Source organism: Syngnathus acus, chromosome 2, assembly GCF_901709675.1.
Source record: "Syngnathus acus chromosome 2, fSynAcu1.2, whole genome shotgun sequence".
NCBI classification, from domain to species: Eukaryota; Metazoa; Chordata; class Actinopteri; order Syngnathiformes; family Syngnathidae; genus Syngnathus; species Syngnathus acus.
In genome coordinates, this window is record NC_051088.1 from 17,428,993 (window position 1) to 17,456,918 (window position 27,926).

Below are 27,926 nucleotides of genomic sequence, written 5' to 3' on the forward strand. Positions count from 1 at the left end.
TTGCGCTGCGCTCCAGTCGCTCCGCAGTCCGGACGCGCACGAAGCGCACCTGCGCTCTATTTTGCTTGGCTTAGCGACGCGCGCGCGCCTGCGCACACACGCACACGCATGTCGTCAGAGTCGCCTAGGAGAAGTCACAGAGTCGCAGTTTATTTACATCGCCTGTCACTTCTCGGTAGTTTTCCTATCGGTTTCCCAACACGCGCGTCGTGGAAGTAAAGTGCTGCTGGATGGGAAAAAGCACAATCGCTGACTTTGCAGGAGGCGCCCGATAAATGAAAGGATGGAGTTGTGGAGCAGCTGAGGGAAGAATGCGCTTTGTAAGGCAACTTTGCTTACTTTCCGAGCGGTGAAGACGCGTCGAACCATGGGTTGAAAGAGACACGGTGATCGCTGCGTGGGGGATCTTCAGCGTGGGTGGGAGTTATGTAATGATTGACACTGCCTGGCAATCAGTGGGAGATCAGAAATATAGTCCCTTTTTTTACCCTTTGTCTAGTTGTCAGCTGATGGATGGAATTTAAACTGGTAGATGTTTTTCATCTCGATATCACATCATTCATAGTTCACCAACCTATTTGAATCGAATGTTCATCATGACGGCCCAAACTCTGAGAGAATTCCATGCTGATTTGGCAATATGGCAGCTGACGATGAGACAATCGACAGTTTCTCCCGCTCGTTTTTCAGCGATCTTCTCCACATGGCGACATCCCAAAGCGCTGTGAAGATGTTCTAGTGCTCATGTTCGCCCTCCCGTTTGACGACATGTAGTCAACCCGACAACCAACACCTCTGTGACGTTTTGTTTCTCCGCATACGAAGCTAATAGTTCATCTCATCCAGAGTCTGCGTGGCTTCCTCCCTCCCCCCCACTCATCAGGGCTGGTGGGGGGGGCGGCTCTGGGCTTCCGTCATGGAGGCAAGCCCGGAAAGCCCCAACCGGGCGGTGGAGTACCTCCTGGAGCTCAACAACATCATTGAGAGCCAGGCCAAACTCCTGGAGACCCAACGGCGGCGCATCGAGGAGCTGCAAGGTCAGCTGGACCGGGTTAGCCAGGAGAACCAAGACCTGAGGCACGATCGCAGCCCTCGGACCCCTGGCTCGGACACCCCGGAGCAGAACCATGATCACGGCCAGCCTCTGTCGCTCCCTTCCCATCACGGCGGCGGCGGGGACGGGAGCGCGTCCTCACCTCAGACCAAAGGTGGATGCGCCACGGCGCCGGGGCCTGCCAGGGACAGGACCCACGCCATGCTGAGCCGAGGTCTCTCCTGCGGCTCGTCCACCACCGAGAGAGACCGTCTCGAACGCACCGACAGCACGGACACCAACACCAGCGCCACCATTCGCAGAAAGTAAGTTGACTCAACTCGAAAGATTCGTGTCAGGATACGTCTGTTTCATTCTTCTGTGTCATGAACCTTCAAAAGACCAACCGGTGCATATTTCTGTGGGAACCAGTGCAAATGTGGTGGGAACACAGACAGTTTCAAGCTCCCTTCATTCAGTACTTCCTTTGGGCCTGTCTGTTGAAAGCTATCGTTCTGTTATGTGAATGGCAACAGGAGTTTAGTAGTGCTTTCCGACATAATGAGTCATGAATAGAAACTGGATCACAAAATGGCTCACAAAATCTTGCTACCGTTTATCATTTTGATGGCATAGCAACTTGAATATTGCAAACAAACACGCACACACACACTTTTGTTCTGCATTAAGCTTTGTGTGTAGGCAGCAGTTGGTGTGGAAAAAAGGGCAAACAGTGAAATGGAATGTGACAGTCTCCCATGATAGGACAATCATTTGTGGACGTGAGGTCCCAACGCTCTTCTCAGTCTCTGATTGGAATGCAACCCAATCTCTTGTCGAGCCGAGCTGTCTTCTTCCACTCCACGGGGGAGATTAGTCATTACACAGAAGCATATATTAGTTAGGTAGCTATTAAATACTGTGACGCATCGCCCCCTTTGCTAAATACTGTTGCTGCCCGTGGAGGAAGTTTCAGGCCCGGCTGGGAGAAGTTTCCACTGCCTTCTCACTGGCAACCGATTATAATGCAATATGAGTGTGTGTTGGAAAAGAAGATGGAGAGAACAGGAAAAGGGTTGTGATCTTCCGTGGTGTGCGTAAAGGAGGAAAGGTGGAATGCACGCTGAGTTGCCATCTGCCAATAGGGCAAGGAGGGAGCCAATGAGGGCATGCAGCACGAAGGGAGACACGTTCTTCAAACTGCTTTGTTGAGCTTAAACTAAGGCACAATGGATCATTTTTAAGAGGAAGCAAAAGTCCCTGCGCTCTCCACAGAAATAAACGCACAGAATCGTGTTTAAAAAGAACAAAAAGAGTGTCTGGAGTAACAGCCAGCACATGAAGAGGGGATTTGTGGTTGCATGGCTACTTTAGAGCGCCTCGTTGTTGCGTCGGGGAAATCTTGCAAGGACCAGGTGGGATATTTTCTTGTCACCAGAAGTTTTAAGCGGCTATATTCTCGCGGCTCCAACATGTAATTGTAAGCATAGAAAAGAGGCTAGATGAAATAGGTGTGCATGATTGAAGGCCATGGTTTGGATTGTTTTTTTCATGATTTTGCAGTCTCATTTCATAGTTTTGCCTTTTTCTTTTTAATCATTGAAATGTAGCAATTTGTTAACCACACTCCTCTGTGGTGCGACAATGTTTTTTTATTTAACTTTATGAAAGGCCGAGTTAAAAGTCTTTGGTTATCTTAATTCCGACCACAGGCAATGTAATGTAATGACAAATCATGTTTCAAAATGGCGCCAGATCTTGCAGGCGTGATGGAAAAAAAAAAAAGTCATGGCTAAGATGTACATCTGAGGAGCCCTTTAGATTTTTGGGGTGTCAATTCCAAAGGTGGCACAAGTACGTTTGCTGGGCATGTTTATCCTACATACATGTGAAAAATATGTTTTAAAAAAAAAGCCATTTGTTCCAGTCCCTCAAAAATGAATTAGTGTGAAATATCAATTTTTTACTTGGCAGATGGCATCTTTTCCATTGATCGTGAACTTGCAGCTTTAATGATTTTTATCCCTCGTGACGGAGTGCTCATGTCTGCCTTTTTGTTCTTGGCACCTCGTATCACCCAGAATTCATCATAGTATATCGCCTTTTGCTTTGTTTGTGTGTGTGTGTGTGTGTGTGTGTCTTTTCGTGCAGCAGCTGCACTTTGCCAAATAAAGTGGTTCCTTTGCATTGCCATGCCCCAGCGGCTGTGTTTTAAACAGCTGTCCTTAGCCTGCCTTCTTGTCGTCATCCTGCTAAAAGCGCTGTGAACAATGCGAGGCCTGGAGCTGACGTGATCTCCTAAAGCACCTCTGCCAAGATGCAGTGAGGTGGAGTTTTTTTTCCTCTTCTTCTGGTTAATTTTAGGAGAGGTCACATGGGTGCATTTCAGATGAGACTGTCAAATTCTCTTTATATAATACGCTACTATGAGCCCAAATGTGTTGAAAGGGGAGGAAGACACACACCGAGTGCATGAGAGAGTAATTAGTGCAAGCTCAGTATAATGACTGCTGGCCCAAGGGTGAACGTTACAACGGCACTGTTAGTTTTGTCGCGGGTACATCAGGACGAGATAATCAACGAGTGGTGTGGAAAGAAACTTCACCGGGATGGTATAGTAGGTCAAGAGGACATTTTGACCAGCAAATTTGGTTTCTGTCCATTTGGGTTTTAGTCGAATCAACTCCTTGTAAACTCGACTCTTGAGTCTTTAGGAATCCCTCCTGAGTTCTCACATGTTTATTTGCAGCTGCCAATCATATTGCGTGTCGTGCCAAGTATGCTGTTTGCTGTGGAATGTCTCAACTCCTCTGAGCTCATCAGTACGGCACTAAAAATAGTTGTTGAGGTTAAGATGGTCATTCTACATCTTGCGTTCAATGTGTTGATTAAAGGGTTAAAGCTAATTCGCATTAGCATTTCTTTCGGCAGTTTGGTTGTTTTAAGTACAGCGACTTGCTTTATACAACACTTTTAAAACCAGAATGTCTTCCGTTTTTTGAAAGCCATTTTAACACACACACAAAAAACCAAATGCACTTTTATTTGGGTTTTAGTTCATATAAAATTGGACAAAAAAATATCTAGATTGACCTGAACATACACTCTGAATACTGCTAGATAAAAGTAAGCCAAATTGAGTGACAAAGCTGGCTCCGAGCCATCGCTGGATTATGTTTGACTGTTTTTACCCTGGATGCCCTTCCTGATACAAGCCACTCATTTTGATCCAGGCTTTGGACTAGCCATTTGTTAGTGTGTAGCCTTAGCACTGAACTGATTATTATAATACCACCTGGGATGTCCATTACCAGACACAATGTCGTCTAGTTTCTAATCTTGCAGTAACACGAGACGTCCTCTTGTTCCGAGGACAAGCATCGAGGTCAGTTGCAGGACTCAGTAGTGCTGCTAGAGTGCGTAAAGCTGTTATATAAGACCCAAAAAAAAAAAAGGACTTGCACGTTCACAAAGGCTTCTTCTTCACGGATGGAATGCTTCAAGCCAAACGGGCCTGCGAAGGTGCTCAGCGTTCTCGATACGAAGGTTAATTGCGGGAACGTGGTGCACAACAAAAGGGCTTTTATTTCACAAGGAGCTCAATTTGCTAAATTTAAAAGTCTCGCTCTCACACATACATACGTACTCATGCGTGTACATATAGTCGCCCCCTTGCTGTTCCATCTCGCCACATGCTGCAGCTATGAGTCAGACAAGCTGCACTTTTCTACTCTTCTCCCCGCTTTTGCTTTTCCCCTTCGCCTGCCCGCGTACTTATGATCATAAGCGGATTGATCGAGGTTGCCGGGCTTTCAAATGGAACAGCCGCTTGGATTCAAGAAGACGAGTGGCCCCGGCCAACGTGGCTCATATATTCTGGTAGTGCCACCAGAGTTTTTTTTGCCTTGCTGCATTTCAGGGCAGCAGATTGACAGTGTTGATTTGCAGCTTGAGTCAAAATGTTGCAATGCTGCAAAGTGAGATGTCTCAAATTGAAATTGTATGCGCGTGGGAGGCAACGTGAACGTGGGCGACGTTTCGATGCCTTCTCCTCGGGATTTTGGAGCATGAGGGGCTTTGTGGTGCACTCAATTCACATCGTGGTATGAATACTTGCGTACATTACAACTTTGAGTCAGTTCAAGGTCATCATTTGTAATTAGTTGGGACCAATTGGTGAATTACAAGCCTGGGTTAAAGTCTGAAGTACATGTTGAGAATTCAAATTAGGGTTCTAAATTAGGTTGAAAGTTCCAAATTTAGTTAAAAATATGATTGCAGGCTAGGGTTAAGTACTTCAAATGATTTTATAAGTTAGATTTAGCTGTTTTTTGGGCTTTGTATCGAGGTTGGGATTTCAAGCTAGCCTTTTAAAGTAGAGTTTGATGCAAAGATTAGGGTTACAAGTTAGGGTTATGGTTTTAGGCCTGGGTTGGGGTTTCAAATTTGGGCTTCTTGGCAGAGTTTGAATTTCAAGTTCAGGTTAGTGTGTCAAAAATTGGCAAGTACTGCAGTGAATTTTTGCATTCATTTTTGATTGAAGGTGATATGTCCTTGGACCAACGCTCACTGCTGCAAGAAAAATAGATATCGCAGTTGCTATGGAAACGGTGAACATGTACTTAGGATATTCAGCTGCCTTCACCTGACTTGATAAGCAATCCAGATCTCATTTCACTAGTTTTGGATCCGCCTCTTAACTTCTTTTGCTGAAATGGATTGAAGGAGTTTTAATTGTCAATGCCAAGAAAATTATACTGTGTCTTAACATGCATTGTTGTTGCAGCCCTTTAGGTTCAGGCCACTGGAGGGAACCTCATTGCTTTGTTGCAATACACCAGAGAGGTCTGTAAGCTCAAGTGCCAGGATGAATCAGCCATTTTGAATCCAGACTGCAAAACAAAGTGTTATTTTTGAACTATTCATGAATTTGTGAAAGTGTTGGAACTACTGCAGGTCTTTACCATTATTATCACTGTGGAAAGACTGGAGTGTATTGGCTTTAATGAGAAGTTGCGGATCACTTATGTACTTGAGCAAAAAGCACATGCTCTGTCAATAAACATTGCCTTTACTTGAAGGAATGCCTACGATATTTTTTTAATAATACCTCAAAATAGCTAAACTGTTTATGAAACCAAGGTAGCATTAAATAAAAGCTAAATTGGACTTTTCTTTGTAACAATTTGGCAAAATTACATGAGAATGGTTTCCATTTGCTGTATACACATGTTGTGGAGTGCAATAGTACAACAAACATGGCGACAGTTGAACATAAGTACAAAATATGCTGCACAGGATTTCGATTGTACATTTGAATGGCAACTGTGTCTGAGCATCGGCTGCGCACGTGTGTGACAAATGAGCGGTTTGGCTTAGTTATTATTAGGCCGGAGGCTGGCCAGCATGAGCATCTATAGCAACTGTGGATCTCATCATCGTCGCTTTAAATTCTGCGCTCCTTCACCAGCCATGACTATTCAGTGATCATTTGCTCAAGGAGCATATCACTTAGGTTGCGGGATGTTTGTCAAACAGTCACGTGCACGTTCTATGGAGCAAAATAGGGAGACTGGTTACCGTGGGAACGCCGTGAGCTCTTCTATGAACAACTCTGTGGGCGAGGGGGAGAGAAAGATGGAGAATAGAGAGAGTGGGAGCGTGAGCGCGGCAAAAGCAGGATTGAATGACAAGACGAGGCGACGCACAAATGATATATGGGATGCCATGCAGGTGCATCGGAAAGTTGCGATGCGTCCTGGCTATACTTGGTTATTTTCTTGGCTTTTGTCACTTTCACGTAGGGTGTCCACTCGCACGTACGCACAGGTGCCCACTACAGTCAGTCAAAGTATTGCCCCTCCTACTCCGAGGTTTCGCCTGGCACGCATTGCCATACACCCACGCAGGCAGGCCACACTGTTGCCAAGCAGCAGGAAACTCAAGAGTACTGTGGAAAGTGGCTGTGTATTGCTTGGGTCTGAAGCTGGCGGAAGGGGAGGGTTTGTGCATACCCCCCCCCCCCCCTTTAACTTTAGGGCATGATAGAGTGTGTGGTAATCAAGCGTCTTTGTTTGTCAGCAAGAGTTAGGCGGGTCACGCGCTGGAGGTAGATGACGCAGTGCACGCCAACTCGCTTTCACAGACAAAATAGTGAAAGCATCATTTCAAGTGACTCGCATTAAGGCAAAGATTGCATGGCGACATGATAGCAGATGCAAGTCAAAGTGAAGTCTATACATAGCCTCAATCACCTCCGCGCCGATCCACGCCCCCACGCCAATTACACTTGCAGAGACACTGGGTGGCAAGCGTGCGCACGCGCATCTTGCGGCCTCGCGCGGTCATGTTGCGGGCGGCGTTCCCGTTTCTTCTGATGGCTTTCACCCTTGCCCAGTTGCCCTCCTCCGTGTTTGACCTCTCTCACTCTCGTGGAGCTCGCTCTCCTCCCACTCTTGCAGCTGCCTGACATGCTTGGAGAAAACACATGCACTAAGTGTGGGGGGAGTAAAAAAAGTTGCATAAGGAGACCACAAAAATATGTTCATGGAAAATCTCGTCCTGTCAAATATAACATAAAAGGTAGCATGCTAGTCAAATTCCTTCCGTGACTACGTTTTATATGTTGACAAGTGGCGATGTTAGAAGTTGGAAGTCAAAGCAGTAGAAATTGAGGCTGTGATTGTTAAAAATACTATACAAGTTGTGTTTCCAACAATATGTAGCACATTGTATATGACATTCTCACTTAAAGAATAAATCTGCTTTTCTTAATCCTTGTTTTTAAATTCTTAATCCTTGAGCCAATTTGAACACAGTATGTCACAGTTTTTATGAAGACCCTTGGCAGTTGTTTCAATTTGTGGTAAAATGCAGTTCGTCTCCTTAGGCACTGAAAAAATCAAGCACAAGTGTCCATAAAGCACAAATCGGCTTCTCCGTACGGGCGCTATGCACGGAGGAGGCAATTTAAGCGAAGATGTTCTACAGTAGCTGCTGGGGAAAGACAAATATGTGTGCAAGAGCGACTCGAGCTTACATAACAGCTCCTCCACAAGCAATATTGAGCACATCCACCAGTTCATCAGCTACGCAGATCATATCTTGCAACTTATAATCTGTATGATCTGCATTGTTCCGCTCTGTAAAAAGAACTTCCTTCGGCAATCACATTTTGATTTGAATTTCATATCTTTGTCATCTGCCTACATGACTATACGCTGTAATGGCGTCACGCTACTTCTTGTCATCATGCTAATTAAATATTGTTACAATGATTGTGATGAGCAGAATGACTGATTTTGATATTATCAGGCAATTTAGTGTAAAATGAAGCAGTTGCTGTTCAGTATCAGGAGCAAGCTGGAGTGTATCGTAGCTGACTAAGAGGTGAACGCTTGACCTCTTGTGTCAATCAAATATTGTGGCCAGGCTTGTTGTTACCCAAGACGCATTGAAAACATGAACTGCAGTGGTACTTCTATGAAATTTTGATTCATTCCAAGCGATACTAAGTTTAGAGCTAGGAAGATAGATGAAAGTGAGTGTTGCAGTGAGTGATAAGAGAGAGTGACGCACTTTGTGGACTGAATGATGAGCGTCATGTAAAACAAGCCACTCAACTCGGGCAACGTGATGAATCATTCTCACTCACGGTAAAATTTTTTAGAAGTACATCTGTAAATGAATATGGATTTTTGCCATCCTTCATCAATCTTTTTGTCTTGTAGGTGTTATAAAAGCAAAAGCAAGATCATCTTTTCTTTGTGACCAATAATGGGCTTTTATTTTTATATTTTATTTTATTTTATTTTATTTTATTTTATTTTATTTTATTTTATTTTATTTTATTTTATTTTATTTTATTTAAGATGACTCACAATAGTTGAACTTATTGGTCTTTTCATAGTATGGTGTTGAATTATATTCTGGCCTTGAAGAAAAATAAACTACAATGACACTCCATGCAACTGTCTGACAATCAAGGACAAAGTGGGGGCCAAAATTTGAAAAAAATTCTTTGCTTTGCGTTTCTATGCTCAAATGATGGGGACAGCATGTCCTTGACAGCATCTGTCCACAGCGAGAGCCCGGCATTTACATGGTAATCTCCACCGCTGCGCTCTCGTTAAGACTCTCATTAGGACTTTGGTGAAGGCGTGCGAGGGCGTGCACACATAGCGAGTGTTGTTTTGGTCACGGTTCGTTCAAGGTTGCAAAAAACGTTCCCCAGACGCTTGCAAAGAGATTTTATGGTCGCAAACACTTTTTACAATTGCCATCAAATTTTGTGTGTTCAAAATTTCCTTGCTAAGTGTACTATATTTATTGTTGAGGGCTAACCTCCAATTTTGTAAATTTATTTTTAATCCCGATAAATGACATCAATTTAAAATCATAATAAATGAATGATTCCCCATGGATTTGAAATTTCCCAGAATTTTTCAAAGTCAAAAACAGCTTCCCGAAAATCCGGTGAGTTACAACATTTAAAAGGGTTCTACTTCAAGCTGCACATAAAAATGGATAAATAACAACTCATGAAACCCATCACACTTGTCTTTAATCATGTCATTGTTGTGACGCTTTTACAAATTCATACAAAGCTCCGAAATAAAACCATTTATTTTGCTGTCTGCTATTGTGTGAAAGCAAAAATGACATCCTGGTACTTCAGATTGCAAATCCCTCACGACAACATATTGAGGTTTACCTTTTAATTTTTTTTTCTTAGAAACAATGACTCAATTTTGAATAATAATTGCCAATAATTCAAATTCTCATATGAGTCAATTTGAGTTTCAAAATGAAATTCAGTCGTGTACATCTTTATCACTGTGAATCAAATTGCATGGAAAATAACCTATATAAATAATAATTTTCAAATAATAATAATAAAAAAAAATATATTTTTGTTCGTAGGTCTAATCAGTCCTTGTCAGGTCCAGTGTAATTGATTTTGCGTGTTTGAGTTCCTCAAACAGTCCTAAAAGATTTCGGTGGCCTTTTGCTCTATTTATTGCAATCATTTTTTTTTATTTATTTTTTTTTTATCTGTGTTTGTCCGCAGAGTGCAAATGGTCCCATTCATTGTGCGCATGCTGCCATATGATCCGTCTGCTTCTCTCACTTCACCTCTTTGTTGCTGCTTCGGCCGTTGCTGATCTTTTCGTGTGTCTCTGCTTTTTCTGTGTGTATGCGCTTCATCTCCGCTCGTGGCTGTCAGTGTGCGACCATCGTCCATCTCAGGGCAGCAGCCCACCTCAGCTCCCAGCACTCCCACTACCACGCCGGGCAACTCTGCCCTCGCCACTCTCTTCCCCAGCAGTCTGACCGTTCACAGCTTCGTCAGTCTCCATCAGTACTGCTGCTCCTCAGCTCAGCCGAGCATGCAGCGGCAGGACAGGTAAGGAGGCTCCTCAAGACCAAAACAAGTCACCTGCCAACAAGCTCCCTTGCAGAAATGGCATTCATAAACGGGACTTACGAGTGACCCCGTCTTAAGAGATTTTCGGGTCGTTACTTTACTTGCATTCAGGTTCTGAACCTAAATTACCAAGATTCTGAATCTGAATTTTATTCACTGTACAGCTTTCCGCTTGATAAAATTACCATCAGGCTTCAAATACTATTTGACATTTGGCTACAAATAGTACAGATGAAATTTGTAACTTATGCGTCACAGCATCCAATGACACCCAATCATTTTTTTTATTTTTAAATATTGCTTTGGTCTGGCTTCTCCTACTGTAATGACTCGGAGTTGACTATTTGCAGCTTCATTTGTAGCCAAGTGTGGAATTTCAAGCCGAGCGTTGACATAGAAGCTGAATACATTCAACACTGAATGTTGAATTTTTGAAACTGAAATGTCTGCATTCACTCTTTTGATGGTAAGAAAATTCAGGGTTAGTAATTCAGATTCAGAATATGAAGGCACGTACATACTTCCTTAGTTTTTTTTAATGATGTTGACTGTCCCCTTCGGAATATTGTGGACAGAGATTTTTGTAGTGACTCATTCATAAAGTCCCATCACTTGATACCCTTGGCAAAAAAGCCAAAGAAAAATCTAAAGTCCCTACAGAGGCAAAATGTTGCCCACGTCTTGTCGCCATTCCTTGCTTCTACCACTCTCTGCTTTGTTTGTGCTTGTCTGACGCTTGTCTTCACTTTCTTCTTTCCTGTGATTTGTCTGCCTCCCCTTGTCCTCCTTTCCTTCCGTCTCTCCCCTCCCAGAGTGGAGGGGGAGGATGAGGTCGCCCACCAGTTCTGCTGTTCAGCTTCAGGCTGCAGCAGCCCCTCGTCTCGATGAGCTGAGCCGACGTGTCGCTGACCGAGTATTAGACGCGGATACCATGAAATACCAGAGCGCATGGAACCAATCGCTTACCGTTTGTTTCTCAGAATTCCATTGGTTTCTACTTAAGACTTGTCTTACTGTATTTAGTGGTACCTTCACTTATGAGTTGTGATGGCCGCGTCCCGATATTAGGTATCGTATCGGTCCGATACCGGCAACATTTCAAGCCATTTCCCTACACACAGTAATATTTGCTCCGAATAACCAACAAACATTGGATATAATGTGTTGTGCTTTGTTATTCTTGTTCGGTGGTGTCTGTCGGCAGTTGGCAAACCAGCTTAACTCATTCACTACCGTTGACGAGAATAGACGTCAAACTTTTTGTACTGGCAGTGAATGAGTTAATGGTAATTCTAACCAACTTGCGTCGTCCCTCCACTGCAAGTGAACCAATGTGAATCGATGGCGACGGTAGGGGTATGAAACACACTGTATAGCTTTTAGAAAAGCTATTTTGGAATTTTTCTGAATTTTTTCAATTCATAAAAAGTGACGAAATACTGCTACTAATTTCGCTTTTTTTCCTATTTTGCCAGGAATTCCTTTCAGAAATGTCATCTTTTAATATACATAGATTGGTTTGCAACATAGAAATGGTTTTAGTGACCTTGGCTAGTGTTATAGCCTTTATCAAATTTGCATATTGTAAAAGTACTAATCTCTGCTTCACCACATCAACACCTCACACAAAGCATGCCAAACATAACGGATTGTTTCAGTGTTCCTAGTGGTGGGATGTTGCTAGGTTTGTTGCTGCCATCTCGTGTTGGAATGTCTTCAGTCATGCTCACAACGCAAAGCCAAAACAAACATTGACCAAAGGTGGCTCGTATCTTGAAAACTTGTAAGTCAAGGTTTCACTCTTTGTTAAAGAATCTCGAGGATTTCCTTTTTCGTGCTTCTTGCTTCTGCATTTTTTTCCCCTTTTTCCCCCCATTAACGTCTCAAGTTGTCAGAAGACATCACCGTCGTCCGTCATTGCGCTCATTTCATTTGAGTCTGGATGTGCTCACTTGTCACTATTTGTTAGCGAGCTATTGGCAGTGATGTAATGCCCCCAAATTCCTCATTAAGTGTGTGCAATTTGTTGAACATGCTTTCCGTTGCAACATCCCTGTGCTCTGTTTCTCAAAACTTTTTAGGATTGTTATTTTCGTTCTGAACAAAATAAAGGTGTGTGCTCCATGAAAGTGCTCCATTCCTTTGTCCTTTTGCTAGGTTGGAAGGTTCATCAGTGGTTGGCTTTAAAAAAAAACTGCCACAGTGCATTACATGCTAAAGTATCGCACAGAAAGGGTCACTCATGCTGCTGTTTGCAACCAAAAAGAAAAACAAAAACCTAGATCTTCATTTTAGATTTAACAAATTCTTGTTACTTTATTTGACCTCAACAAACCAGATGTCAAACCAGCTTAACAGCGCATGAGCTCGTGTCGCCCATTTTTGGCCAATCTTGAAAAACAAGTAAATCTAGCCATCCCTGTAGTTGTAGTGGTTAGGGTTAAGAAAAAAAAAAGAAAATTTAATATTTGTAAGTGGTTTGGCATATGAATGAATGAATTAATTAATTTGAGAGTGTAGACTTTTAAGTTTGAACTGAAGTCAAGTGAAAACTTCCACACAAAAAAAATCACCTGGTTTCTGGTGTTGGTTACGATGTTCGAAAGACGAGCTAATGGGCATTTTGAAATCAATTTGAGGTAACAGCAGGTGGCAGTGTGGCATAAAATCACTTTGTCTGGCTGAGAACAGTGAATTCATTTTCTTAATTCTGTGTGGGAGGGCAAATAAAACATATTAGAGCAAATAAAACACAGTCTTGCAAGGAAATTTTTTTAATTCTGCTTCCGCTAAAATGTTTTTCTTCATTGCCGCATTTTTGGCACAAGCATTTGTACTTGTCTAAAATATTTTGTTTCTTAAATTTTTCTGGTTTTAAATTAATGCAGGGTATGGATTATGAAATGCTTGTAATTCCACCATATATATTTATAATGTGAGTACTTGTCAGGCAATGCTCTAGTTATACTGTCCCTATATGGCTGATGTAACTTTTAAATGCTTAATCTGTCTCAAGTTATAAGGTTGTTGGCCCTAGCAACAGTAACTACGAGACATCTATTAATAGGTAAATTGTCTTTGTTAAGACTTCTTTCAGTCAACATGGTACAACGCGTCCACGCGGCCTTGATTATCTCCACCCGAATCACCACGTATTCAATTGCACACTGAAATTAATCATCCCTGTTCTGACATAATGTTCATGACATACTTGGAGACCTTGAATAGAAGCGTGGTGTGATTTCAAATTCATAAAACGTCAAGCTTTACTCACCACACCCACAATTGTGCTTATTTATTTCCCTGTTGTTTTGTTTCCCTGCCCATGTCATTAAGTCAGTGCAGGGAAGGTGGAGGCGGGGATAGTTTTTGGCTACGAAAAACAAAACCTAGAAGAATGCGGCCTGTGCAGCTTTGCAAGGTGAGCAAATGTGCGTGTGTGATTAAATGAAAGAAGAGAAGGTGTGTTTGATAAATTCTCCACCAGTCAGTATAAGAACGTTGGCTGTTCGTCTCAGCATGGTAAGAACTTTTCTTTTCTCTAGTTTTGTGACAGGGTCCAAGAAGTGTCACATAAGTGTGACAGACTGATGTGTTTTGAAAAGTCCTGTTCATGCTGCATGTTGGGGAATCCATCTTTAAAGACCGTCCACATATGGTGGTAATACTGCTGAATGTTAAATTAAGTCATACGCTGGCTAATATTTAAGACTTAATGAATTGTGTGCATATTGTACGGATGGCATGCTTGCAAATTCCATAATCACAATTTCACAACACATGAGTAAAACCAAAAATCTATCCATCTAATCAGATTGAAATTAGATTCTGATTTGCAATGCGCCTGCGCCTGACTGCTGGTGGCAGAGTGAAACAAAGCTAAATGAGAGCAAATACTCTACGTATGTGGTTAAAGAACATAATGTACAGTGGAATGTGAAATAGATTCAATCTTGCCTTCTCTGATGAAAATCAGTTTGAACTGATTTTGGAATCATTCCTCAGTGCCCACAGCTCAGGCCTACTCAAAATGTGGCTTTCGGTTAGATACACGTGATGACCCAGATAAAGCGCTCCATGAAAGTCGGATTTTATTTGATTATATTTTTGCCCCACCAATGTGCTTTGTCTTCACGTTGGACAGGCTATGAATTTCTATTGCTCAGTTAAGTCTTTGTCTGTGCACGCGTGTGTTGTGTGTAGTTTAGGGATGTCAAGTATTCAACAATGAGTGATTGTGGTGGGTGACGGATGCTGTAACCCTGTCAAAGACTTCATTGTTTTCATTCAGTGTGACCACAAAAGAATGCTGTCGAACTTTGGTTTCATGAAACAAAGGACGTTCATTTACTGTATGTCTGCTCCCGCTCTGGGATATTGCAGAGGGCTACAAAGGCTGACTTTTGACGCCAAAACAAATGGCGATTAAAGAGATTAGAAACCTTTGCAAAGCTGGACCGACTGCCTCTCTGTCATAAGCACACAGTCAGCATATCCATTTTTAATGATGTATCTTGGAGCGTCTTGTCAATTGTTTATGTATTGATTTCAACAAAGAGCTGAATTTACACACATATTGAAATGTACAGTACGCACTGGCCACAACCTTTGCTACAATTCGACTATCTAATGCAGAGATTGTCAACAGGTAGTCCGCGGCCCTCTAGTGGTCCGTGGCGATGTTGCAGGCGGTCCGTGAAATTGGAAATAGAAAATAATTGTAACATTTTTACAAATAAAATGGATTCATTATCTAAACTTGGTTTATTTTCCAGCTAATTTTGTGAATCCAAATTATGTCAAAATATAGCTGAGATTCCCAACATAGACATACAGATGCAAATAAATAGCCTGTATAGGTCTTTCCTTCTTCGGTGCAAAATAAAATAATATTCGACCAAAGCAGTGGTCCTCTTCTTGGTTGTAATGGGGGTTCCTTGGGCAACCCCAGTTAAAAACCTGTGATCTGATGAGATACAAAGAAATTCCCCTATGGTAATCAGCGTGGCTTGTTTGGTGAAGGAAGTTGCAATAAAGAAAACATTAGAAATTTAACAAACCATTTACATGCACAATCACACCTCTCGGACAATTTTGAGCACGGCTGTGAAATTCATTTTAGTGCAAGCGACACATTCACCACGAATGGACCAATTTGTTTCTTTACGGCCTAATGCGATATAAATAATAACAATAACAAACTTTCCTGAATTATGTTTGTTATAGTCCAAGCCGCTGCTCCAATTAAATGGTTGGATGACAATGAAACTCATGAATGAGCCTCTTGAGAAAATCTCCCTCCGGAACTCTTAACAGGACCACTGAGAGTCTTTTGCATAAATGATGAAGTGCAGATGCCTGCTGCAATACGGCTGGCCACCTTCATGTTTTATGCAGCCAACTTCCTCCTCTTCTGATAATGTGCTTTCACTACTTTCAGCAATTAATTTATTCACAGAGGTGGGTAGAGTAGCCATAAATTGTACTCAGGTCAACGTAGTGTTACTTTCGAATGATATGATTCAAAGTAAAAAGTACTCTTCTCAATCAGTGAAAAAAATAATAATAAACAGACCTACTGAGTAATTGATAACTTGTAATTTATTTTTCAATCAAAGCATGACAGAATTAAATGACAACATTAAAAATGGCAATGTGTAAATTCAGAAACTGGCCAACCATATCACTTTAACTAAAACAATAATAAATCGCATCTTTATAGCACAAATTAAGGCAAATTCTGCCACAGGAAATTGTCTTAATTTTCTATTTATGAAACAGCACAAAAGGCTCACCAGAAAGAGAATATCACACAGCCATTTTTAATTTTTTGGGGGGGGAGGGGAAATGTCTAACAAAGTAAAAGTCAAAGAGAGATGATAAATGTATCTGTCGAGGTGAAATTTTTCTATTTCTGCATCGCTTCTGTGTCCTCTCACCTGATGCTACGAGGCATGGGCATTTTTCTGTCCACATAGGTGGATATTCCACCATAGTTTCAGCAAAGCGCCTGAAGCCCAAGTAAAAGGTCAGTTTGAGGTTGCGCCCACTAGGTTTCTCAAGAATTGAATCACATAAGACGGGGGCCAGAGATGTCACTTTTTTCCCCCCACAAAACATTTAATTTCTGTAGGCTACTCCTGTCAGCACACTGACAGTTTGAACAAATATGACAAGGTGATTTTCTCCAAAGGATTGTCTCTCAAAGCTCGTACGTTTCATATTCCCACTCCCATTTTGGCGTGACAGCTGAAGCATTCTGCACACAAAAAAAAAACAATTCAGATGCATGTTTATACAAGCAGGCATGTTTCTACCCAAGTGTCACATGACTCAGCCGAATGAAAATACCATCTGCCCAATGCCTATTTTCTATTTCACACTCGAGACCAAAAACACCCCACAAATGATTTTTTTTTATTGTTAAATTCATTCGGACAGAGGTATGGATGAGTGGTTTTCAAAGTCTTCTTTAGACTACCATTCACAACCTGTAGCGCATCTTTCAACACCCACTTCAATTGTGATTATGGTCAATACATTGCCATGGCAACAACATTTTCATCTGAACAACTGCCTCGCCACCCACAAAAGGTCCAACGGCAACTGAGCAATTCCCCCTCCCTCTTCTGACTTTTTTTCTATTTAAGGAGCCAAGGAGGAGGAAATACAAATACCAAAAGAGACAAAATGTCGCATTTATTGACTGTAAAACAAACAGTATAAATTCATTAGACTCAAATAACAGCTTCAACATAATTTGTATGGCAAACTATCTTGTAATCTGCGTGGCTTGTAATATATTATACACTCTTTTTTTTTTGCCAAAGACATCATATAGCCTGTTCATGATTGTGGCAATATTGGTGAACCAACCAGGACAAATCCTATGCGTCGTTAGCTTTTGTGCACAATTGAGTTGAGTAGATGTTAAGGAATAAAATGATGCAAGTTTTATGTGAATCTGGGCAAAAAAGTTTCAAATGTAAATTTGACGCTTTAAAATTCCTTAGTTATCATACCTTTTGACTTAATCTATGTATAATTTGTATAGAAAGGACACACTCTTGGAATTCTTATGACATACATTTTATTTGATCATTTTTCTTTTTATGAAATACATTTTATGGACGATATATACAGCAACATGACATATGGTGGAAATATTCTGAGCCTTACGAGCATCCAGTTTCCACTTATTCCAATTCACTCTGATGCCATCTGCAGGGAAAATGACCTCATTCATTAAAATTGTATTAAAGCAGCACTAGGGAACTTGTCTAGCTTCATAAAATATTTTCATAACTTTTGAAACATCAACTTACAACTAGTTGAATGGGTTTAAGCGTGACAAAATTATATGTCTATTTACAAAATCGTTATATGATATTGCGAGACACAATTAGATTCTTTACCCCATCGCTATCCAAACTTCACACAGCCACTGGAAATATAATTCAGTCCAACTGCAGGTGAGCAAGAAAGCAAGATTTCACAACATTGAAATCAATGTCAATGTCATCGACGCAAAACAAAACACTACCATTTTTGTCCGTAGAACGGCGCTATAATCAGGTCCCGCTCCCTCATTTTAATAACATTTCTTTCTGCTTTGCAGGACGAAAGCTGCCCAAATCAAAAATAAATAAAAGTGAAAATTAAAACAAATATAATTTGTTTTAAATAAATGAAAGATTACATTTAAAAAGGGGGCTTATGTTCAAATATAAATGAATACAAGAGAAGTACATAAAAAAAAAAAAGAAATATTCCACTTTATGTAAGCATCTTGTATAATATACAAGTTAGTCGTGAATTGAGCTACTGAAATCAACATACGTTTTCCAGGAAAAAATTATTGAGATCCACATGTATTTAACAATTATGATTACACACTCCTAGTTCTATCGTACAAACACAATAGGCTAAATGTGTGAGTTGTTTCCTCTTATGCAGACGTACGAGTCAACGTAATAGTGCAAGCTATTTCTTCTCTAGTGTGGAAGTGGAGTCGCAGTGTCCGGGGGAGACGGGCACCCGCAAAGACAGCACTTTCAGCCAGACGCCTTACCTGCGTGACTCCAAGCGCTACGGTGACAGCAACAGCAGCGTGACCACCACCCCTAGCTCCAGGGGCCCCTCATGCGTGGCTGCTTCCAGTTCAGCCAGTTTGGCTTGGGTGCTGCGGACGCGCCACCAACCAGCAAGCCTAGCCCTTCGCAAGCAGGAAGAGGAAGAGAACAAGAGATGCAAGGCTCTCTCAGACAGTTATGAACTCTCAACAGATCTGCAGGATAAGAAGGTAACAAAGACAGCAATTGTTTGAAAAAAGTACTAGCGGTATCCACACTCCGTAACTCTGAGGACTCAAAGAGTGAAGACTCTTACTAATGTTGGTCCGACAACATATTCTAATTCCAGGAACAAAAGTATTTGTTCAGTGTTAGACTGCCCATATAGTCAATGCATAATCGTTTCTTCCCAATCTCCCCAGGTGGAAATGCTGGAGAGAAAGTACGGGGGCTCGTTCGTGAGTCGGAGGGCAGCCAGGACCATTCAGACGGCGTTCAGGCAGTATCGCATGAACAAGAACTTTGAGCGCCTCCGAAGCTCTGCTTCAGAGAGCCGCATGACACGTCGCATCATTCTGTCCAATATGAGGCTTCAGTATTCTTTTGACGAGCGGCAGCCTCAGCAGCAGGCCCAGACGCAGACCAACTTCACCCACAGTGTGGCCATAGGTCCTCCTCATTCTCCCGACACCAATCGCCAGGGAGACTACACCCACTTAGAAGACTCCTTCTGCAAACAGGTCTCCTGGGGTTTTTTTTCCTACCCTTTGGCCCTCAAAGTCATCTGCTTCTTTTCATTTGTTTACATTTGTCTCACGAGGGACCTAAAGAAAGTCAGATTAGACAAAGAAATAAACAGAAAGCATCTTGGCAAAGGTTTTCTGTGACTACAATTTCAGTGGTTGTTTGAAAATGTTACAAATAAACCGCTGCCTCTGTTTGTGTTCTGTCCAGGTTAAGTCCTTAGCTGACTCGATAGACGATGCCCTGACCTGCCGCACAAGTCGCAATGATTCCCAAGAAGGCAGCAGGGAGGGTGGTGGTCTCAGTGAAGATTTTGGGGAGTGTATGTGGAGCAGCAGCAGCAATCCCTCCTCCCGACGTGGTCTGGGCGAAAGAGCCAGAGGAGTGGGAGGAGGACACAGCATGCACGGAGACAGTACGGCCACCTCGTACAGCGACGTTACCCTTTACATGGATGACGGGATACCGTCTTCCCCACTCTCCCCCGACCGGGCGCCCAGCAGTACTGACACGGAGTACTGGGGCCCCGGCGGCGGTGTCGGGGTACGTGAGGACAGCAGGGACACAGAGGGAGGAGGCAGCAGTAACAGTCGTCGCAGTACACCGTGCACAGAGTGTAGGGACTATCGTCTGAGGGGCGCACACCTCCCTCTCCTCACCATTGAGCCACCGAGCGACAGCTCAGTGGACATGAGTGATCGCTCTGACCGGGGCTCTCTAACCAGACAGCTGGTGTACGAGCAGGAGCCTGGGGTGGGGGTGGGGGCCGGTTCTCCTCAGGGAACCCTCAAACACTCCCCCGGCACAGGCGCCCGCTCGGCATCCACAACGGCCGCCCAGGGTCAGATCCGAGCGCCGGGCAGAGCCATTCCGACACACATCCCTCACCAGGTGGCCTCGCACCACCACCATCATCACCATCACCACCATCCCATCCACCACCATCAATACCCTGACACGCCCTCGTCCTCTTCATCACCCCAACAGCCCCCCGCTACCCCTCTGTCCTCCTCCTCCTCCACAGCGCTGCCCTCCGGAGGGCTGGAGCAACCGTGTTGCTCGGACGGAGACAACGACTCGCTCAACTCCACAACCAACTCCAATGAGACAGTCAACTGCAGCTCCGGTTCCTCGTCTCAGGACAGTCTCCGGGAACCCTTGCCCCCTCTGGGCAAGCAGACTTATCAAAGAGAAAGCCGTAATAGCTGGGACTCACCGCCCTTCAACAGCGATGTGGTCCAGAGACGCCAGTACCGCATTGGTCTCAACCTCTTCAACAAGTAAAACGTTTGGGTTGAAAACATCCAGGCTGCGCACACAGTTCTTCACTCATGTTTCTTTCAATGACAGGAAACCAGAGAAAGGAATCCAGTACCTGATCGAGAGAGGCTTTGTGTCAGACACTCCGGTTGGGATTGCTCGGTTCATCCTTGAAAGGAAAGGTCTGAGCAGGCAGATGATTGGGGAGTTCCTGGGAAACCGGCAGAAGCAATTCAACAAAGATGTTTTAGAGTGGGTATAAGAAGGAAGCTCTAATTTATTTTTATCTGAGCCAACACGCCAACATTGAAACATCTGTATTGTGTCAATTTTCAGCTGTGTGGTTGATGAGATGGACTTCTCCGGAATGGACCTGGATGACGCGCTGAGGAAGTTCCAGGCTCAAATTAAGGTTCAGGGAGAAGCGCAAAAAGTGGAACGGCTAATTGAGGCCTTTAGGTTTGTGTGTGTCGGAGATTCCAACCGCTAAAGGTTAGCAGATTTTCAGAGTCACTGAACTACGCTGACCCTGTTCCATGTCTCCCATGCAGTCAGCGATACTGCGTATGCAATCCGGTTCTGATTCGGCAGTTCCAGAACCCTGACACCATCTTCATCTTGGCCTTTGCTATAATCCTTCTCAACACGGACATGTACAGTCCCAACGTCAAAGCGGAGAGGAAGATGAAGCTGGAGGATTTCATCAAGAATTTAAGAGGTGTCAAATATTTAGGCCGATGGATGGATGGATGGATGGATGGATGGATGGATGGATGGATGGATGGATGGATGGATGGATGGATGGATGGATGGATGGATGGATGGATGGACGGACGGACGGACGGACGGACGGACGGACGGACGGACGGATGGATGTCAATTCAATTGACTTTGTAGTATTTTATCTTATGCGTGACAATCTGAGCAGATATTTAATGAAGCAATCACTCCCTTTTATTCCCCCAAGGCGTAGATAATGGTCAGGATATTCCCAGGGACCTTCTTGTTGGGATCTACCAGCGGATACAGAAATGGGAGTTGCGGACCAATGATGACCATGTGTCTCAAGTACAGGCAGTGGAAAGAGTCCTTGTGGGTAAAAAGCCTGTAAGAGCTACTTTTCAATTCATGATGGTTTTCAGGACAACTTTGCTCCAATATAACTCTTGTACTTGTTTCGTTAGGTGTTATCCCTTCCCCATCGTAGGTTGGTGTGTTGCTGCCAGCTGTACGAGGTGCCCGACACCAACAGACCTCAGAGAACGGGCGTACATCAACGCGAGGTCTTTCTCTTTAATGACCTTTTGGTGGTAAGGTGCTCCGTTCATTTTTTTTACCGCGGATTCTTTACGGGCTCACATGGAAAATATTATCCAGTAGTTAACTCGCAGCAGCTCTGCGTCAACTCAAGTGGCTCATTAAAGCTCAGATGACTGATGAAAGAAAGTAAAAGTGTTATTGTGGTAGTGATTATTTTTCTTGTTCCTGATATTCAAAGTTTAAATGCCTGTTTAATGAGGCCTTATTAAAAGGAGCTACATATTTCGTGCTACAACTTAAAGCCTCTTTTATGAAGACTTGTTCCTTAAAACTTGATTATTTTGAATTTTATTTTATTTTGAAGGCCTCATGGAAATTCTCCCCATGTTTTGCATTAGGTAACCAAAATCTTTCAGAAGAAAAAAACCTCAGTGACATACAGTTTTCGACAATCTTTTCCCCTGGTTGAGATGCAAGTTCACCTGTTCCAGAATTCTTGTAAATAACTTTTTATTCCCTTTACACATTTCAACCATCATTATGTCATTCAAATACTTTGATTCTTATTGTCCTTCTGCTTCCAGATTATCCTCATGGCATTCGCCTGACATCCGCAGTCTTGGGTGGGGAAAGAAAAGTTCTCATCGTCTTTATGGCTCCGAGTCAGCAAGACCGCACCCGCTTTGTGAGTGACCTCAGGGAGAGCGTCGCAGAAGTGCAGGAGATGGAGAAATACAGAGTTGAATGTAAGTGCGCCGTCTACTGGATGCTGTTGTGAATTACATGCGTGTGTCCCATATAAATTCCCTTGCCCTGTTTACAGCGGAGTTGGAGAAGCAGAAAGGTGTCATGCGGCCCAGTTTGCTGACAGGAGGTGTGGTCGGAGGTGGAGCTGGTGTGAAGAGTGACATTGTGAATGGTACCATGGGAAGGACCAGTTTTGATGACAACTGCTCCATTGGCGAAGGTCTCAAACGCACCGCTCTCAGCTCATCTCTCAGGGACTTATCTGATATAGGTGAGGAGAAGAGCTCTGTGGAGAATATTCTACATCGCGTTGGCTTCTGCTTTGATTTTATTCTCTACTTCTGTTGACCTTTCCACCATGTTCTTGTACATACCTCCGGGTGGCAGAAATTCTGATTGAAACCCGGTTCATTTCTTGGAACATTCGTGCAATCAAAACAGTGATCTTCAGATGATCCCCATATGTCCCCAAACACAACAACTTTGTATCATCATTCTCAGTTCAGGTCGGCGATAGTCACTCTTCTTCTGCCACCTGGACGTATTCTTTACAAACATGATCAAAAAAGGTCTATCAGAACATAGTTTTTCTTGGCGTGCACGGCAACGTTGAAATCTTGCTCTCTTTATAAACTTTCTTCGACCTTTTGGGGTGCAGGGAAGCGTGGCCGAAGGAACAGTGTTGGTTCTCTGGACAGTACAATGGAAGTAAGTCTCAAAGACGATATGAAGAGTTCAAATGCAATAGCTGGCATCTCCATTTTTTGTGAGATGAGTAAAATGAGTTTTCGGAATTTCAGGTTATGTTTTTATTCATGAGATTAAAAGTTGATCTTGAGATGCTAATTTGACCCCAAAAAAATCTCAAAACGAGACGACTAAAAAAATGGTTCAAAACGGATTATTTTGACATAACTGAAAGTTTGTAACTATTATGCTTCATTAAAAACAATATATGTATAGTTTTACGTCAGTGTACTACAACTACGACTAAACTTCACCTCAACAATCAGGACTTGGCTCTGGGAGTGTTGACAATGGGATCATTGGCAGCCGGTACGCTATATTAGCTATGAGCTAACGAGAAATAAGAGATGCAGACATGACCTGATGGACGGACGAGACGTTCACAATGACGTAATCGCATAATTGCTGTAAAAGGCGTATGACACTTCAGTTTCTGCAATAAAATCTTTAGAGTGTTACAAAGGCAGAAGTACGCTGCCATCAAGGGCAATCTGCTAGTAGGCTTGCTTCTATTTTTGGATAAATGGAGCTTGTCAGCTTTTGCATTTAAAGTCTTCAATTGTAGACTTTCAATAAGTAGACCTGCATCTGTCCTCTTCCCTAAAATTGAGTGTTGCTTGTGAGTGTACACCCACTGTGTGTCTGTCCTGCACCCTTTTACACCCTTTACTTGGACGTCAAAGCATGCCTTTCAAATGTGGAGCATTTCAGAAAGAAATGGCCATCATAGCTCAAAAATGGTGGCGTAACATGTCACGAGGAGCAAATATGAAAGAAATAATGTTGGATGACCAAAGATGCTGTGTCAGCAAACTTAACTATCTTATATCCAGCTATTTGTATTACTGTCAACTGTGACCTCATTTCATTTCATCTCCTTTCATCAACATTGCTGTTGTGCATTTTCTCTTCTACCTTATCAAGAGTGTAAAAAATTAGGAACGTGCTTAAGTGCTTCCCCGGATGTGGAGCAAGATGACGCTCTTTTCCTTTCAGGGTTCCATCATTAGCAGTCCGCAGCCTCACCAGCGCTACCCGGTGGCAGGCGTAGTCCCCGGCTGCTACGCGACAGAAGACTTCCGGCCTCATCGCCCCATCCTGAGCCCCGGGACGGGGATGGGGGGTGGGCCGGGGCAGCAACATACCACTGCTGGGACAGGAGTCGGTGGCGTCCCCAGCAGTGTCGAGAGAGCGGGAGCGACGAGCTGCCCTGGGGGGAGCGGCAACAACAACGGCTCCTTCCTGGGCTCACTATTCGGCAGCAAACGCGCCAAACCGCCGGGGCCCCTCATTCCACCGGGGCCACCCTACCCCGCGCCTGTCGCCCCGCCGACGACGGGAGGGCCCCCTCCTCACTCCCCTTCATCCCTGTGCCAGCCGCTGGATGGGGGGCCTTCCAAGATCCAGGCGCTACACGCACAGTACTGTCACGCGGCTATTGTGCAGCCCCCGCCACCTTACTACCATCACCATCGCTACCACACCCAAAATGTCACTCCTCCTTCGCAAGGGCCGCCCCCTCATACTATCCAGAGAGGCCCGCAACCCTGTCGTACACCCTTTTGCCCCCCGCACCCGCAGCTGGCCCATCTCTCCCAGCTCTCACAACATGGGCTTCCGGGTCGCTACACCAACATGGTAGTGGGACGTCCGCCGCCCCTTTCTCCTCTCTCCCAGCATTCACCGAACCCGCAGTTCGCCCTGTACCACATTCAGCCTACACACTCTATCAGGGGGTGCGCCGGCGGCCCTGTTACCAAACCACCCCTAACCTTGTCTCTCTCGCACCCGCACCCCCACGCACACTCCCAAACCCACCCCGGGCACGTGCACACACCGCACCCGGGCAGCCACTCCAGCCATCAAACACACTTCATCTTCGGCACCCTCCCCCACAATCTGCCGTCCGCTACCGTCAACGCGCATCACGCAGCAGCCTCCGCCGGCCCGTATCCGCCCCAGTACCCTCCTCTCTCTTCCATCCCCCCTCCCCCACCACACTCCCCTTTACCCCCCCCTTCGTCCCCCCTTACCCCTCTTACACCTCTCTCCCCTCTCCCCCCCCAACACCCCGGGCAGCCTCAGCCAGGGCCGCAGGTGACAGGGGCTGGGGCGACAGGTACGGTGGGCAGCTCCAAATCCAAGCCTATCAACCGGATAAGCACCGTAGTGTGAGCAGGGTGTGGGCCGCCCGGGGTCATAGGTCGGACGAGAGAGCGGAGGAGGCGGGCAGGGCGAGGGCCAGGGCCAGATCTGCCAGGACCGAGAGCAACAGCGGCAACGCGGTTGACAAGAAGAAACGCAGTTTGCTCCGCCTCTGTTACTTTCACCTCCGCTTTCCGCATATGTAGATCGCAAGTGTGAACAACGCACATGAACACACAATATTTAAAGAAGTCTATAGCCATATAGTTAAAGATTCATATTTCTATATATTGTTACTGCATAGATTTGAAGTTGTCTGAATTCTCCCGTGTGCGCAAGTCAGAAAAGGCACCACCCTGCTGGATGTGTGCTTTTCCCGTCCACTCAAATTTGTAATTTACGTGCTCTCATGCCATCCTTTTAAAGTCTTGAAAGGCATTTAATTCCTGAGTCTAAAAACAAGGCCTTCATTTGCATCATAAGGTCAATTGTTCAAAAGTCTTAACATTTTTTAACATATGCTGAGTAGGATTTTGTGACATGCAGTGAGGTTCATGACTGGTAAGGCACTGACTCCTCTAAAAATATCCATGCTTTTACAAGCAGCCCCAGATTTTGATGCGGTCACACATGGAGGGTGCACTAGAAGTCTGGACGGGACGGGAGAATGCGTGTCGGTACAGGCGCACAAGCCAGGCGTGTAAAAAAAGAACAACTTGCATACAAATGGGAAAATAGCCCTTTTTGGTGTCTATATGTATGAAAAATGACAACCATACTGTACATTCACCTTTTACTTTAAATGCAAACACCTAATGTACAGTTCAGATAAGTAACACTCAAAATGGCAAAAAAAAAATTGCAATAATTCCCTTGACTTCATGATGTCTCCATCCACTGCAGGATTTGCTTGACTATCTTTTTTTTTTTTTCTCCTTAATGATGACCTCAAACATGTTACCGTCGTCAAACCTTTTAATAGCAGACGCTGAATTTCACTTGAGCGTCTTTTACATGTCGACAGGAGCTTCGTAATGCATTTCTCAAGGACTTTAGAAATACAATCAACAATCTATTGTGAATGTTTCTGAAGCTTCTTGCTGTTTTATCAATATTAGATCTGCTATGTGTATGATGAATATTGTCTGTTTGATCAGTATGTAAATGTATCGACAGATGTTAAGCTTCAAAGTACATATAGACGCCCTTCGCTTTGATTTAAAGTCATTGACGTCATTTTCCTACCATCTCGAGTGATTGTTGATTGATCATTTTGTTTTGCTTGATGGGAGGGAAAAACTTTTTTGTTGGAAGAAGTCTAAGTGTGGTTGTGGAGGTTCATATTTTCAAAATCATACGATTCATCATTGGGTGTTTCGATGTTTTAATTAAGTGAGCTTTTTACAAGAGATTTTTTGTGGTTTTTCCACGTGTGATGTCTTAAGTCACAAGTGACCATCTTATTCTCTCACCCCTCCAGACACTTTTGTAGAACTCTCTTGCCACATTTCCTGATGCAGTGGCATCCCCATGAGGGCTTTGTATTCTTTAAAAAAATGAATAATTAAGGATTGAGAATGTAAAACAGCATCCTTTGTTATTCTGTGGCCTCCTGCAATATTTTGAATTGTGAGTACTGACAGTTACCTACAGTGCCAGCAAGAGAACATTTATTCTCAGATTTGTTTTGGGAGGGGGGAGGGGGAGTGAGGACAAAATGATGTCAATGTTTAGAATCAAGCTGTACTGAATGACAACTTGGATTAAATGTGAATCCACAAAAAAAAAGGATATAAAGAAGGTTTCGAGAAAGTCAGATGAAGGTTTTCTATTTATGTGTTGCCAAGCCCTTTTATTTTTTGACTCTTCTTGCATGGGTATATCTGCACTTATTGAATAGATTGTATTGTATAAACCCAAATGTAAATAATATGCTTAAGGCTTCTCATGGGACAAAGCGCTCCCAGTCTGTATTCAGGTGTGTGCATGTGAGTGCCATGATGTATGTACATAGCAACGACAAACAGGGACAGAAAATGTTGTGAAAAAATATATTTATTTCTTATCATTTGTGACTGAAGACGAGAAATGGAATCAAGAGGAATATAATACAGCCTGACGGTTATGTCAGTGCACTTATGGATATTATTTTGAACCATTTAATTTCTGTTGTGCTTGTATTAAATGTACTGAAAGAGTAGAGATTTGATATGTGAATATTTATTGCTTCAGAACAATTAAAGTGTCCTTGCAGTGATGTGGTTGTCATGTTTTATTCATTTATATTGTTTGTTTTATTCATTTCATATTCAAGAAGCGACTGTAGTAGTTTAGCGTTAAGATAAAAGCATACAATTCCTATCACTGATGATTTTTTTTTTTCCTCAGAGACTTTCGCGTCAGCAGCACACAGCATTTTTTTATTTATAGTATTGTGCAGCCCTAATACATAAAGTAAAAGTGAAATCACATTGCACCGCTAAATGAAATA

At 43.4% G+C, this 27,926-nt stretch overlaps 1 protein-coding gene across 4 annotated transcripts; it reads left to right on the forward strand.

The window, feature by feature from the left end:
• iqsec2b (IQ motif and Sec7 domain ArfGEF 2b) lies at nt 1–27,692 on the forward strand. Of its 4 annotated transcripts, none has more exons than XM_037241596.1 (14): nt 917–1,359; nt 18,459–18,762; nt 18,955–19,272; nt 19,487–20,556; nt 20,627–20,788; nt 20,873–20,995; nt 21,088–21,254; nt 21,504–21,643; nt 21,721–21,846; nt 22,195–22,294; nt 22,381–22,542; nt 22,620–22,814; nt 23,202–23,251; nt 24,287–27,692. In XM_037241596.1, the coding sequence occupies exons 1-14, from the start codon at nt 917–919 to the stop codon at nt 25,463–25,465; spliced, it is 4,539 nt and encodes a 1,512-aa protein (XP_037097491.1). In that variant the 3' UTR covers nt 25,466–27,692. The 4 variants fall into 4 exon arrangements, with proteins under 4 accessions (XP_037097513.1, XP_037097491.1, XP_037097505.1 ...); XM_037241610.1 differs by lacking the exon at nt 917–1,359 and adding an exon at nt 13,862–13,881; XM_037241603.1 differs by lacking the exon at nt 917–1,359 and adding an exon at nt 13,872–13,982.
• The last annotated feature ends 234 nt before the right edge of the window (nt 27,693–27,926 follow it).

Bases quoted from the DNA above. Each gene is read 5' to 3' on its own strand.
- iqsec2b (XM_037241596.1), top strand. From the start codon at position 917: ATGGAGGCAAGCCCGGAAAGCCCCAACCGGGCGGTGGAGTACCTCCTG. The intron at 21,847-22,194 runs GTAAGGTGCTCC...GTTTTGCATTAG, and splicing joins TCTTTAATGACCTTTTGGTG to GTAACCAAAATCTTTCAGAA. The intron at 22,295-22,380 runs GTAAATAACTTT...TTCTGCTTCCAG, and splicing joins TCACCTGTTCCAGAATTCTT to ATTATCCTCATGGCATTCGC.